Genomic DNA, 15,096 nt, shown 5'->3' with positions numbered 1-15,096 from the left:
ACTTAAATGGATTCAGACTTAGGTGTCTATAGTGAGATTTATTCACTGAGAGCATGGAAATGAAGTCAGGAAAACTAAAGAAATTAGGGCAGATACAGACGAGATTGCGAGAGAGAAAAAGAGTGAAGGTACCCAATGAAGCAAATGGGCGTGTAAACAAGTGTAGAATCTAGTCTCTCAAGTAAAAATATTAAATAGGATAGTCAATTCAGGAAGTAAATGTGGCTGAGTGGCTACAAGGATGTTGCAGTTTCTATATAGTATTGCTAGAAGTTTCAGGAACAAAAGGGAGGAATTTTTGGTATTGGTTAGAGCAGCCTCACCAAATGCTAAAGGCGTTAATGAGACTTAGCTAACAGTAAATGATGTAGCTACAAATATAGAACATGATGGATTTAGTATTTTCAGAGAGGATAAAATACACGGGACAAGGATGAGGTACTGCTGATAGTAGATGAATTGCAGCTGCCAAGAGTAGGAGTCAGTTGTGCAGATGGCAATTCTTTTGAGTCAATATGGTGTGAGATTGAGGCCAATAGGACAAAATATAAAATTGGTTGCTGCTATAGGCCATGGGGTGGCAAGGATGATATGGTAAACATGCATCAGCAGATTAGCATGAGTACAAATCGAGTAATTATTATGAGGGACTTCAACTTTGGAGACAGATTGGGAAGAGGAAAGATCACATGGCAGAAAGGAAATGAAATTTATACACTTACTGAGAGTTGAAGAAGAATGTGATGTAGGGGACTTTGGGTACGAGAGGACTGGATTTTGTTACAGAGTCAGAAAACCTACCTATATCTAAAGTGGTAGCATTGCTTCCATTTGGGGAAAGTGATCATATGGCCTTGACTTGAGAGGTAGTGAAATGTGGATATTCCAATTAAAAAGGAGTACATGTGAAACTACAAGGCAGGTGATTATGATTCATCTAGGAGGCAGCTCGAAGCAGTACCATGGCATAAAGATCTGCAAGGGATAGATGCTCATAGTGCATGATGATAGTCAAAGGATTTCTGAAGGAAGCAATATCACACTATATATTCAAGGTCAGCAGGGTAATTGGGTAGGACAGATGGATGAGCAGCAAAAAAAAGTCATGGAGAGTATATATTCAGAGAAAGGGAGACCAGCTAACTCGTGAGCCATACAAAAATCAGGGAAGAAAGATGACCATAGCATGGTAAGGAAGGCAAATCAGATTATGAGAAGAAATTAGCCAAACAGGAGGAAGAATGACTATGGAAGGATAACTTTAAGCAGATGGTAGGCAGGTAACAGAAACAGACAAAATTACTGAGTTACAGAGTGATCATTTTGAAAGGGTATATCATCCAAATGAAGATATTGTTGTGACAGAGGTTACAGAGACTGATGAGAGAACAGAGGCAGATGAATTGGAGGTACTTAGGATATTGCAGAATCTGAATGCAAACACAGCTCTAGGATTGGATGAGATACTGGCTCATGTTTTATGAGAATGTGCAGGGGAACTAAAAATGCCCTTGACTAGGATGTTTACGTCTCAGCCATGCCAAATCCCAAGAAAGTGGAAGGAGGGCAAATGCAGTAGCAAATTATAGATCAATTAGTATCTCAGGAGTGGTGGAAAAAGCACTGGAAAAGTTGTACGAAAAGAGAATTCAGGAATGGGTAGATAAGAATATGATACTCTATGTGGGATAGCATGGCTTTGTGAAGGTTGTCCTGACTTAGTAATCTACTAACTTTTTATAAGAGAGTGAAAACCGAGTTGGCTAAATTGAATGGCTATAAATGATACTGCTGGCTTTTGCACAGGTGTTTGACAGGATACCACATGGAACTATGTTATGCAAGCTGCAACAACTTGGGATGAGTGATATGGATAAAAAGGTGGCTGATGGATAGATATCAAAAAGTAGTATATGGAGGAGCAGAATCCAGAAGAAGACAGGCAACTAGTGGTGTGTGCTAGAGCTCTGTGCTTGGTTCACTGCTGTTTAATTTACATAAATAATAATTTCAAATGAGATATTTAGTTGTTTCTTGATGATGCAAAGTTGAGTAAGATAATAGATAATCAAGGTGATACAGAGAGTTTGCAGATGATTTAAATAGACTGACAGTATGGGCAAAACATAATGGATGTCAATTTAATGTGGAAGAGTGTAAAGTTATGCATTTTGGGATACAAAGGTAGAAGCTATGCACCACAAAGAGGGAACTATATTCCAGGAAATTGATGAAAGCAGGATTTGGGAATAGCAGGAGATGGAGAGTTGAAGTTTAGAGGGCATATTGCTAAAGGAGCCAGGGTAGCTCACAGGATGACTTGGTTATTGAAGAACACACTAACAGGCATAGCTTTTAATTTTTCAGGAAATGTATACTAGAAATGTAATTAAAAAACTTGAATACTTTCCTATATTTCAGCAAAATGTTACATCATTGCCATCATCAGGGATCACAAAAAACAATGATATGTGCACGCAGGCACTAACTGAGCAAATGACACTGAATAAAGGCAACAGAAGTCAGGCCTAGAGTTCTAAACAGGGCTGCTAATAGGCTAAATTGAGTTGTCTTGGCCATTGGGCTAACATTCTTAAAATGTCAGCCCAATGGCCAAGTATCTTAATATCTCAACCCAATGGTTTGAGACTGCCCCACAGATTTGGAGCAGTCTCATACACCCAAATTTGTTGAGTGTAGTGTAGTTAGGGGGCACTGTTTAGGACTCTAGGCCCAAACTTCTGTTGCCTTTATTCAGCCTCATTTGGTTAGTGTTAGTGCCTGTGTGCACATATTGTTTTTTGTGATCCCTGATGGCAACGTAACATTACTGAAATACAGGAAAGTATTAATTAGTTTTTTTATAATTAATATTCTATATTAATTATAAAAGTATATGTTGTCATTTCCTGAAAAATTAAAAGCTATGTATAGCCAACGTATAAGCTTATCTACAAGAACACTAACAAACAGTGATAAGGGAATTATCATTCCTCTTTATAAAGCCTTGATATGACCATACCTGGATCACTGTGCTCAGGTCTGGTCACCAGAATTTCTTGGAGATTAGGAACTGGTGGAGAAGATCTACAAGCAAGTGACCAATATATTGAGTGTTTTTTTTTTTTTTTTTTTTGGAATACACACTATGAGAATAGATTGAGTGCTTGAGGATTGCAAAAGTTGGTTGATAATAGAAACATTTAAGTTAATTAAAGGATTTTGTAGGATTGATGCAGGGGAATTGTTTCAACACTTGGTTAGATTGGGGGGGGGGGCAGAACAAGAGGTCATCCCTTGAAGTTCTGTATGAGGGATCACCTCTTATTGTGCCCCCCTACCATCACCACCACCGCGTGTTGAAAGTTGTGTATGAGTTAGGTTAGCAAGGGCGTGATGACTAGAATTTTTTTTTTTTTGCTTGGAGAGTGGTGAACGAATAAAATGAGTTGCCTGAGTCAGTGCTTTGTCTGTTAATTGTTTCAAGGAGAGGTATGAGATAATGTGTTGATACTTTGGGTCTCCCATGATGAGGCTTAGGCCTCCATGCAGGTGCCTGTGAAATAATAACAACAATACCATCTACTCCAGCTGTCTTTCTATATTTCAGGATTTTGTTGCCTTTTCTACCTCAAACATTGATATGTGCAGCTGATTGCATGTCTGTTGAGTGTTTTCTACATATGCTATCACTACCTGTTATGTTTATCAATCTTTCAAATTAATTACTCCAGACATCTAGAATATGTTTATCTTCAGATTTCATGTCACATTTATCATCTCGATTCATTTTACTGTAATCATTCCTCCATTTGTAAGCTTTTTCTATACCCTCCAGAATATTTGCTAAACAAGTTTTACTCAATCTTTTGCTTTCATACATTTTTCTCTATATTCTCTCAGAGCACTAGCCGACTTACTTGACAAACTTTTGGATACTTTCCTTCACTGCCTCTAACTTCCTGAGTGCAACTTAATTTTTCTATCTTTGCAGATAACCTCACCACATGTCTCTCTAGCTGAATCAACTAATGCTGTCTTTAAAGGGATCTATCACTGAATTTCCATGCTATAAGCATGCAATTAAATTCGCTATTATGTTTTATCAAAATAAAATGACGGTACAACAAGACAGTGAGTTTAATAGCATACTTATTGTACACTGATTCTTAGATCTCTAAATGAGTAGCCAAGGCTAGCTACCAGCATCCATTGAGTGCTCCTATTAGGATTTAATGCTCCTATTAGGATTTAGTGCATAGGGGTAACTGCCTTTTCCAAGGAAAAGGCAGTTACCCCTATGCCTCTAAGTATTCTTGTCTGTAAATTGGGTGTATTCTACTGGCCAGTTTGTCTGTTTTGAGGGACAAAAAACCTCTACTTCTGTATGAGACCGGCTAATTCACCTTTAGTTGGAAGAGATCAGATAAAGGTTCCTCATGTCATGGACAGGAATCGAACCCAGGTCTTTCCCACCGAAGGGCTTCATCTATACTGATTGAGCTACGGAGGACTGTTTTCATTCCATTAAACCTAAAATTACGAATTTAAGCCAGCACCTAAGCTTTAATACAAGAGCACTAAACGTTTTTCTAAAGAAGCAGAGTAATGGAGAATACTATCATCAGCAGAGCTATGAACCAGATCCAGATGTTGCAGGGGGGAGGGGGGGGGGATTAATGATGCAAAGACATCAAAGGTTTGTGTCCAAAGGTGGGTAATTAGGTTAGCAAGGAAATCTGCTATGATCTTGATACGAAGTTGCATGTTCAACGATAGTGACATAGCAACGATAAGTCCTATCAGTCACTGGAAAAGCTACTTCCATCATGCATAAAGGACATGAACCAAAAGTGCATACTTCTTAGCACTATGAAAATAACTGCTAAGTCTCTTCAGCATGTTGAAGTAGAAAGCAGGACTGATTACGAATTCAATGCTTCTTTTGGTTGGTTCACGAGATTCAAGCAGCGTTTTGCACTGCAATAATGTGAAAATGTATGGTGAATCTGCAAGTTCCAATGAGAAGGCTGTCAAGGAGTTTGTAGAGAAATTGGATAAAATTATTACGGAGGATAATTATTTGCCACAGCAAATATTTCATATGGATGAGACCTCCTTGTTTTGGGAAAAAATGCACGAGCAGACAATTCATCCACAAAAAGCTAAAATCGATGCCTGGTTTCAAAGTTCTTAAAGACTGTGTTACGATTTTGTTAGGGGGGTAATGTGGCTGGATATAAACTGAAACCATTTGTGATGTGGCACAGTGAGAATCCATCCACGAGCTTTCAAAAACATTAGGAAGCATACTCTTCCAGTTCATTAGCGGAAATGTAAGAAGTTGTGAATGACTCGAACATTTTTCTCGGATGCCTTATGCAAGTGAAATGGAAAGCTATTGTGTAAAAGAAAATGTAGAATTTAAAATTTAATTAATTCTAGATAATGCACCAGGTCATCCATCTTATATCGTTGATCTTCACCAAGTTTAAGGTCATGTTTCTCCCTCCAAACACTACTTCATTGACCCAACCGATGGATCGGGGAGTTCTCGTAGTGTTTAAGGCTTATCTACGGAGAACTTTTTCACAAACCATTTCTGCTAATGAAGGAAACGACCAGACTCTCATGCAATTCTGGATAGCATTCAATATTTATCATGCTATTAAAACTATTGCTGTAGTTTGGGACAAAGTGATCTCTTAATGTATGAGTGGCATATGAAAAAAGACATTAAAAAGATTTATGCATGATTTTGGAAGTTTTGAAAAAAATGAAGAGCTTTGCAAATTGAGTGAAGAAATAGTGGACATAGCAAACAATCTGAATCTCGAAGTGATGACGACGACACAGTTCAATTCATAGAAAGTGTCTCTGAAGAGTTGACCAATGAAGAATTGGTTGAACTGGAGGAACAACGTGTTGCAGAAGAGAAAGAACGAGAAAAGGAAGATGTAGACAGTATTGCAGATATGTTCTCTGTAGTTAGCGATGTTCTCAAAAATGGCTGAATGGACCTCAATGTTGAATTCTACTTATTAATAGAAAGGAAAGTATATGATGCTTTTGCTTGCTATAAACAAATTTATGATGAAAAGGAGAAGAGGAATAAGCAAAGCACATTGGACATTTTCATCAAAAAAACAAAAGGTAAGAAGAGCCACAACCAGGTCTTTCACATAAGGGAAGGTAATGAAGATGTGATTGTGGAAGAAAATTTGGGTGATTATTCTCCTGTTTTATAGTGGAGTAATGCACAGTACAGTTTTACAATAAGGTTTAAAAATTAAAATGACAGTATACTTATTATTGTTAAGTCCCTAACCCCTATAACTCTGTTGATTTAATGTATTGACTTACGTCTGAACCGACTTATGCCCTGTCGGATGGAACGGAACCCTGAAGTAAGTCGAGGGATGACTGTATTTCAGATTCACAAACAATTTATGTAAAAAGTAAGTACACATTTTGAACAATTAAATCATTGAATAAATAAATGCAATCAGCGGGACAGGTGAGTCTGTTGTTCACTGCACATTTTCTCAAATCTTGGAATCAAACTGAACACGGCCACCCTCATTTCCTGTTCCACGTTGATTTTCTCACAGTGACCGCCGAAAACCTAGCTTCACAAAAATATAACATTGCAAATGGAATTACAATTCACTGATTGATCTTCAATAGATCAAGGCCACGGAGGCAGCTATTTATATACAAACACCAAGTACCAAGAAAGTTCGATAAATAACTAGAACAATCCAGCCACTATATTCATATTGATGCAATGAGCGACATTCGTGTCTGTTTGTGCAGCAGGTTGAGAAACAACTGCCTTTTGCACTGCAGTAACTACAACAATCTAGAGTTTAAGAGACTATTAAAATTCTGACATTGAGCACCATCTAGTATTACTATGTATTACTAAAAGCAAATCAGTAAGTGGTTTACACAGTGTCCGTTAGATGTTCTTGCTATCATTGCATCAACATATCGATGGACCGATTCTACAGCCAGGTGGCTAAATGTCATTTCAGTGAAAATATTGGAATATTTTGCAGCGCCCTAGCACACATTATGGGAACCACTAGCCTAATTACTTTTACTTGATTTTGTGGCACATCATCACAATTCTTATAACTGTATCCCTGATGATGTCTCTGTGATGAAATACTGAATTCAATAAATCATTATTAAATTCATTCCTAATGCTGTTTTTTTTTTTTTTTTTTGTATTAAACCAGGGATTGGCAACCATTAGTGATCTGAGAAAATAAAATCTTAAGTCATACTCAAGTTTGGGAGGAGGGGTAAATGGAATAGAGTAGGAAGGTGTTTTATTAAATAATATATATTTTTTTAATATTATTTACTGACAAAACAAGCATCCAATTACATATGATTTAATGTGACTTTTTTCTGCTAAACTTCTTAATTCTGCTTAATTTATTTTTAATATAGTTAATATTAAAACACAGAAATACACTGAATCAAGAATCTGAGAGAAGTCCAAACACACATATTTTCAAATTTGTGAGCTACACATGCATTGAACACACGGATATTATTTTGTAACTGTTTTAACTATTTTATGCTCAGCACCATCCAACAATTAACCTTTAACACCTTGCAGTACATGTACTATGTCTGCAATGTATAGTCAAACTAAACTTTTCAGTTTAGTTTGTGCGGAATGCGTTTCTTACACATTATATGGGTGATGCTGTGTTGCCAACTCCTGCATTAAACCAAAAAAATAAGTTTCGACCAGCTTACATATATACTGTAATACATGTTCAGGAGAGGAGAAAACAGACAACAACAACAAAGTTGGAAAATTTGCTCTATAAAAACAGTTATTTAATTACAGTGTTTCTGAAGAAAGCAAAGACATCAAAACATAATTATAATTTATTTACATTTATCTATATTTAATTACTTTTTTTATAATGAGATAATTTCCAATTACGAGGAAAAAGATCCCATGATTCTTGATGCTCAGAAATATTATTGACACTTTAAAATATAAAAACAATTTTACAGTATTCGTACATAATTTACTTAAATTTTTTTACCTCTGCAACTTTGATGAACCTTCCTCGTCTATTTTGTTTCACATCTAAATAAAACCTCTTGGACTGAATTTGTAACATCTTTGTGGCCAGCTCCTGCTCCCCCTGTGGCATAAGCTGCCCCCCTACAAATATAAAGAAAATAAAAATGTTAGTACACTGAACATATCATTATCACAGGTTAAAGTAGTTTCCTTTCATTATCTATTTACTGTTTATGAATGATAAGAAAATGCATGTAGTGTAATAATTATAAACAGAATATGATGAACTAATTTACAAGTGTCATACACTGTCAATGATCAAGTACTGCATGTTTTCATCAGTACTCACAATACTGCTTGCCTTAACAGATTAATACAAACTTTAATAAAATGAAAATTACCCATGAAAGGCTGTAAACCCACCATTAATAAACTCTATCTAATCCTATCCATAATATGAAACCCTACTCTAGAAATAGAACATGGTGCACTTTTCAGCCACTTCAGGCTTCTAAATAAACGATGTGGTGGGTCTAATACAAGACTATAAGAATCTTCTGAAAACTACAGACTTTTGAACCTAAGTTCGAATCCACTTTTGAAGAACAGCTATTATTCACCTGGATAACAGGCAGGTTGTGTTATATGGTCTGTAAGATAGCAGGTTGTGTTATATTCTAATGAATAAATCAAATTTACAGATTTCCTTGTGTGTTTCCCATATAAGTTCTCAACAGTCTTAAGTAATTCCTGACTATGAGTTGAATTGCTTATAAAAACGAGAATATGAAATGGTGGTGGTCACAAGCCAATCACATAAATTGCATTGTAATCTCTATTTGTTTGCTGTACAATATACACAGTTACAACAAAAAAAATACCAATTACTAAAAAGTTTAAACAAAGGGCCAGTTAATTTGTTAGCTTTGAAAAATTTAACTGGCTTAACTTTTGAGTTATTATTAACATCTAAACTCCATGAAGTTAAACTCAACATGGGATGCACACACTATCACACACACATAATGATTAAATCTATGCACAATAATCCATGAGGCCTTATACAACAGAATCATAACCTCTTTATTTCTGCATGCCTGGGTCCTCTGCACATCATTGCCATTATTCAATGTGATAATTTCACAACTTTTGCAATGTGGCCCCCTGAATCTCAGGTCCTTGTCTCCCACCACTCCCAGACCTTTCATCTCCTCTACCTCCATTAAAGTTTCCCCACCAAGTGTATACTTAGCATTCCATTATTGCTTACCACATTTCAAAACCTTACGCTTTGCAACATTGAAGTGACAGTTCCACTTACCTGCTCATTCATACAATCAATTAAAGTCCTCCTGTAAGGCCATAAAATCTGATGACTCTATATTACTCTTCCCAATTTTTTATCATCTGCAAACAGCTGCATATCACCAGTTAAACTCATCCCAATATCATTAATATACAAATGAACAACAATGGCTCCAAAACAGACTCCTGCAGCACACCACTAGTGATCCTCCTCTGGAACACTGAACCCCTATATACAACTTTCCAATACTCACTTGACAACCAGTCACTCATCCAATGAACTAATCTGTTATCCAATCCCATATCTTTCAGTTTATTTAACAGTTTGTCATGTGACAGTCTATCAAAAGCTTTTGCAAAATCTAAGTATACTACTGTATATGCATCTCTCTTGTCCAAGACATTTGTCACCTTGTTATTGTACATAATTATGATAGTAAAACATGATCTCCCTTTAACAAATCCATGCTAATAACTGCTGTTATCAACCCATTTCTATATCCTAGTTCTCACCAATCTCTCCAGTACCTTAACCACAACTCTATATATATAGATTGGTCTATAGTTTGTAGCCACAGCCTTATCACCATCTTTATGCAGTGGAATAATTTTACCTTCTTTCCACTCTCTCTGAACCTGTGATTCTGTAAGTCTTATTAAACAGGCAATGTTCCTGCCATTCCCTTAAGACAATTCACAATTAAGCCATCCTCTCCTATGTCTGTCCTCTACATTTGAGTTTTTCATGATTTCACCCTGATGAGGATTTCATGATTTCATTTTTCATGATTTCACCCTTATAAACTGTTCGCTGAATAGCTCAATGATGTCTTCTGCAGCAGTCACCATTCTACCATTTTCATCCATTAAAAATTTTCAGTTTCATGCTTAATCCCTTTATTCATCTATTTCACCTTCAGAATACAGTAACACATCAGTGTTATTAAACATCTTTTGGTTAGTTCCCATGCAGCATTTATCTCCCTCTTGTTTAACATCTCATTCCATGCAAGTAGAAAAAGTAATTTCGATCGAAATAACAGACCCTGGAAAAAATTACTGCTGCCAAGCTGTATAATGAAAATTGCATATTTGCAAAATCTTCAATGACTTACTTTTTCAAAAGCTTTGGCTTGTGTTTTATGCAATTTTTTGTTTATTTTTATTTATTATTATTTTTTTTTGTGACAGTGTTCCTTTTTGCATGATTTCTGGGCTGTAGTATGTTACAATTCTTGTTTCAAGCACTATTCAATTCTAAGATTTATTACACACTCCCAAGTGCCACCCTCTGGTTGCTCAATCATGCTCACAGAGGAACACTTGAATTAAGTAATAAATCTCAGAATTTTTTCACAATGTCTTATTCTGAATTATGGATGTTTTAGATCCAAAAGAAATTCCCTGTGTGTTTTAAATGCTTTACAAGGAGGCATCAGGGTTTCCCCATCACAAACAATATGTAATTCGTCTCATCATTTTAGTTCAGGGGTTCCCAACCTTTTTGTTTCCTAGAGCACATTCAAAATACCGGTAGGACGACGGGCGGCATCTATTTTTTCAAGCAAATTTTTTGAATTCTTTTGTTAAATGAATACATGCAAAGTTTACATTATAATCAAATGTTTTATTACTTAAAAGTTTACATTATATAAAAATTTAAATATATATATATATATATATATAAGTTAGTGTGATCTTTGGCATTGCATTTCATTGGCCAGTGCTTCATAATTAGGAGAATATGATGATATTCCAGTTCTTAAACTGGAATGAACAAGTTCGAATGCGCGTCTACTTTACATTGTATGCATTTAATAGTCGTCATGTGTCATTAACGCATGCATCATATAGCATGCCATGAATTGTTGAGTGATTATTTCAAACTATACGGCACACGGTTGAACAGCAGCAGGCACACACAAATTGGTCGACAGGCGCCATGGTGCCAGTGGGCAAAGGGTTGGGAACCCCTGTTTTAGTTGGTTTAGCATAATCTAAAAAATTAACTAATTCCCACTCCCAAGTGACTTTTAAAAGTTTCCTCAAAATGCAAATGACAGGCAGAAAATCATTTAAGTTCTATTTTTGACCTACAAATTCCTAAGGTATTTGAATAGTGTGAAATAAAATGGCTTTGGCTGTCCACCGCCAGGTTAATAAAATAAAAATTCAACAGGACCATCACAGGTTCTGTTCAACAATTTTTGTTGAACATATTCTGCAGGAATCAAGACTAGTTATAAGTCTAATTCAGTCCAAACTGGAAAATGAGAAATTTTCCAGTTTGGACTGAAGGCACAAAACAAAGAGACACTGACATATCTCCACCATATAGATGGTCTAGGGGAGATTGTTGAGAGAATTTCTTTTTCAAGTTTTTCCATGAAAAGGTCTGCACGAGATGGTGATAGCAGACTTCCCATTGCTAGGCCTTCTAATTGTTGGTTATATGGTGTTATTAACCTTGAAGAAATTAGACTGAAGGCAGTGTTTAAACATCTGTGTGATGTCTAGAGGAAAGAGGTTCTCTCAACAATCTCTCCTACACCATTTTTATGGTGGAGATATGTTGACAATATTTTCATTATATGGCAAGATAGCTTAGAAAACCTAAAATCATTTGTGAATAAAATCAATTCCATACATAACAAGATAAAATTCACTCTGGAAGTTGAAAACAACAACCATCTGCATTTTCTAGACATCTTGATAAAAAGACAATCAAATAATGTCAATTTATCTATTTACAGAAAGCCAACAGACACTGGAAGATACTTTCATTTAATTCTCTTATTTTTAAGGTAACGGGCAAGTTCTTTTTCCATTAATTTAATTTTATTCAATAGTATTCCTTTAACATGGATAAATTTGTAATAAAAAAAAAAATGTGAAGACAATGAAGAAAGTGAAGTATGTCGAAAGAAAAAAAAAAAAAAAAAAAAAAGAAAGTGAAAGTAGTTTTGCCCAGCACATCAGCAGCTGATACCATATCTAGTACTAGTTCTTCTAAATCTAAATTAAAAACTAATGTTTGCCATTACGACAAAAATTATTTGTCATTTGGCTTTATTTCCAGTCAAGAAGATCCACCACATCCTACATGCGTAGTTTGTTGCAAAAAATGCTATGGTTCCAAGTAAATTAAAAAGACATTTACAATCTAAACATTCTCACTTGAGCGAAAAACCGGCTAAATATTTTTGCCGGTTTTTCGCTTGTACTGGATAAAACTATTCAAGCAAAAAGATGGACTAAATTTGCAACTGAGTCCGAAAAAGCCCAAGAAGCCAGTTACGCAATTGCAGAAATTGTCTAAAAAAATGAAATCTCACACAATTGCAGAATCTCTAATACTGCCAGCATGCTGTAAAATTGTTAATTTCATGTTTGGCAAGGAATATGAAAAGGAGATTTTAAAAATTCCTATGTCAGATAACACCATTTATCGACGTATTCAAGATTTGACCAAAGATATTGAGTTGCAAGTGGTATCTCAACATTAAAGCAGATATGTTCTGATATTCAGTTGGATGAATCAACTGATGTAACTGGTAAAGCTCAACTTCTAGCCTTCAGCAGATTTATTTATAAGGAAGATAAAAAAAAAAAAAAAAAAATCGGCTAATGCCTTTTTGTTCCCATATAGGGAGTAGGCAAGGCTGTTTTTAAGCCCTATCTAACTTTTGGAGACTGAGTGGGCAGTTCAATCTCCACTGGTAGCCAACCAGAGATATTTGGTCCAAGGCTATCACTAATTAATCGGCACACGATGAAGAAGGCAGCTAGTAGGTGCCACCATCTGGTTGTCCCTAACCCTAACACAATATATTTAATGTCTGAAAATAGTGTGGGTTCGATGGTCAATTTTCTTGAGTTTACAGGAGGAAAAACCCACTAGCCCATGCCAGAGATCGACTAACTCCAGAAACGGTCGAGAAAGGGCTTAGAAAAAGTTCCTCTAGTCAGCGACTAGATTCGAACGCCTTTCAACGTGCGGTCAAACGCTGTAGAGTGCAAACGCCACTTCTGAGCTACACAGGCTCCAAGGAAGATACAGAACGGTTTTTATTTTGTCTACCACTCCCGGAAACAACAAAGGTCCAAGATATTTTTGATGTTGTTGATAATTACTTTTGCCATAACTTGTCTTGGGATTCTTGCATCTGTATTTGCACGGATGGTGCCTGCTCGATGTCAGGAAATGTAAAAGGATTTGTTATACTGGCTCAAAATAAGGATCCTAGAGGTATTTTTACACATTGTTTTCTCCACAGAGAAGCACTAGCATCAAAATCATTGGTACCTGAGGCTTAAAAAAGTACTAGACGAGATTATCAAAATTGTCAATTATATAAAAGCCGGGCTTATTACAATTGAGATTGTTTACAACACTATGCTCCTCAATGAAAGCTTCTTACACGCAGTTGCTAAATACATACAGAAGTGAGATGGTTATCTCATGGACGAGTTTTATCAAGATTTTATGAACTAAAAGAAATTCTAATTTTTTTGACAACTCAACAATCTGAGTTATCAGATTTTCTTAGCGACGAGCTTTGGTGCAGTAAGGTTACATTTCTTGCTGATTTATTTCAATCTTTAAATACACTTAATAAAAGTATGCAGGGAGACTGAAAATATTCTTACTCCTACTGACAAAATTAACGCATTCAAGGAAAAGCCAATGCTTTGGGAAGAAAGAATCAGAAATGCAAATGCAGTAAATATGTTTGAACTAACAAAAAAGTGCAAACTGAATGAAAATCTAATAGATCTAATTTTACAAACCTTAAGATTACTAAATACAAATATTGAAAAATATTTTCCCTCACTCGACATATCATTCTTTGATTAGATAAGAGATCTGTTTCTCTTAAGCACATGGAAATTGGGAAATTTAAAGATTACAGAAGAGAACGAATTAACAGATATAAGAAATGACAGGTTTAAAACTAAAACATTCAACAATAGATACTACTTCGTTACTAGTTATCTCTAAGAAGTGAATTTCCCAATATTACCAAAAAAGCAATAGAAGTACTTCCATTCTCCACGTCATATTTGTGCGAATCAAGCTTTTCCACAATGAATATTATTAAGAACAAAAACAGATTGTGGATGGAAGCCTTGGAAGATGATTTAAGAGTATGCCTATATAAAATTCGACCTCGCACAAGACATTTTTAAACAACATAAAGCTCAGATATCTCATTAAAATTAACTGCAAGTACAGTAATCCTTTGATTAATGCGCCCCCGATTAGTGTGTAATTTTCTTTCGATACCCAAATTCGATTAGTGTGCCTATATACATCTTAAAAATAAATGTTACAGATTTTAAAAATTTTCTATCTCTACATTTTTATGGCTAACTATTTTAAAAAATCACTTACCAGAATGAAATAATTTAGTTAAAGATTTAAAACATTTTATAAAGTTATTTTTAATGGCATACTACACTACTTCCATGTACACTATGCACACTATGTTCCACCAAAATTTATGTCGTCTACTATAGTACGCCTGCAGATTCGAGACCCTTCGACACTTCTGCGCATGTCACAAAAAGGAGAATCCATTCTGATAATACGGTAATCAATCCGTCTTCTAGTTGTTTATTATTACAACTAGAATGTTTATTATGTAGAGTTGTTATTATTACACGGCGGAAAATTAACTTCTCTTTTATGATCACTGTAGTTTTAAATGTGGTAACTATTTCGCTTTTATAAC

The 15,096-nt window shown here is 35.5% G+C and overlaps 1 protein-coding gene across 1 annotated transcript in view; it reads right to left on the bottom strand.

Annotated features, from left to right (window-relative positions):
* The window catches only part of LOC150108630 (transcriptional regulator protein Pur-beta-like), a 343,857-nt gene that overhangs the window by 181,177 nt on the left and 147,584 nt on the right, over positions 1–15,096 (bottom strand). Inside the window, exon 2 of the mRNA XM_090390893.1 lies at positions 8,076–8,197. Coding sequence (XP_090247019.1) covers positions 8,076–8,197 — 122 coding nt within the window. The remainder of the gene's footprint in view (positions 1–8,075; positions 8,198–15,096) is intronic.

Source organism: Typopeltis vanoorti, chromosome 3 (assembly GCF_054136105.1).
Source record: "Typopeltis vanoorti isolate ZY-2024b chromosome 3, IOZ_Tvanoo_1.0, whole genome shotgun sequence".
In the NCBI taxonomy this organism is placed as follows: Eukaryota; Metazoa; Arthropoda; class Arachnida; order Uropygi; family Thelyphonidae; genus Typopeltis; species Typopeltis vanoorti.
Note: the sequence above shows the minus strand (reverse complement) of the source record. Positions and strands in the feature narration are given on the sequence as shown.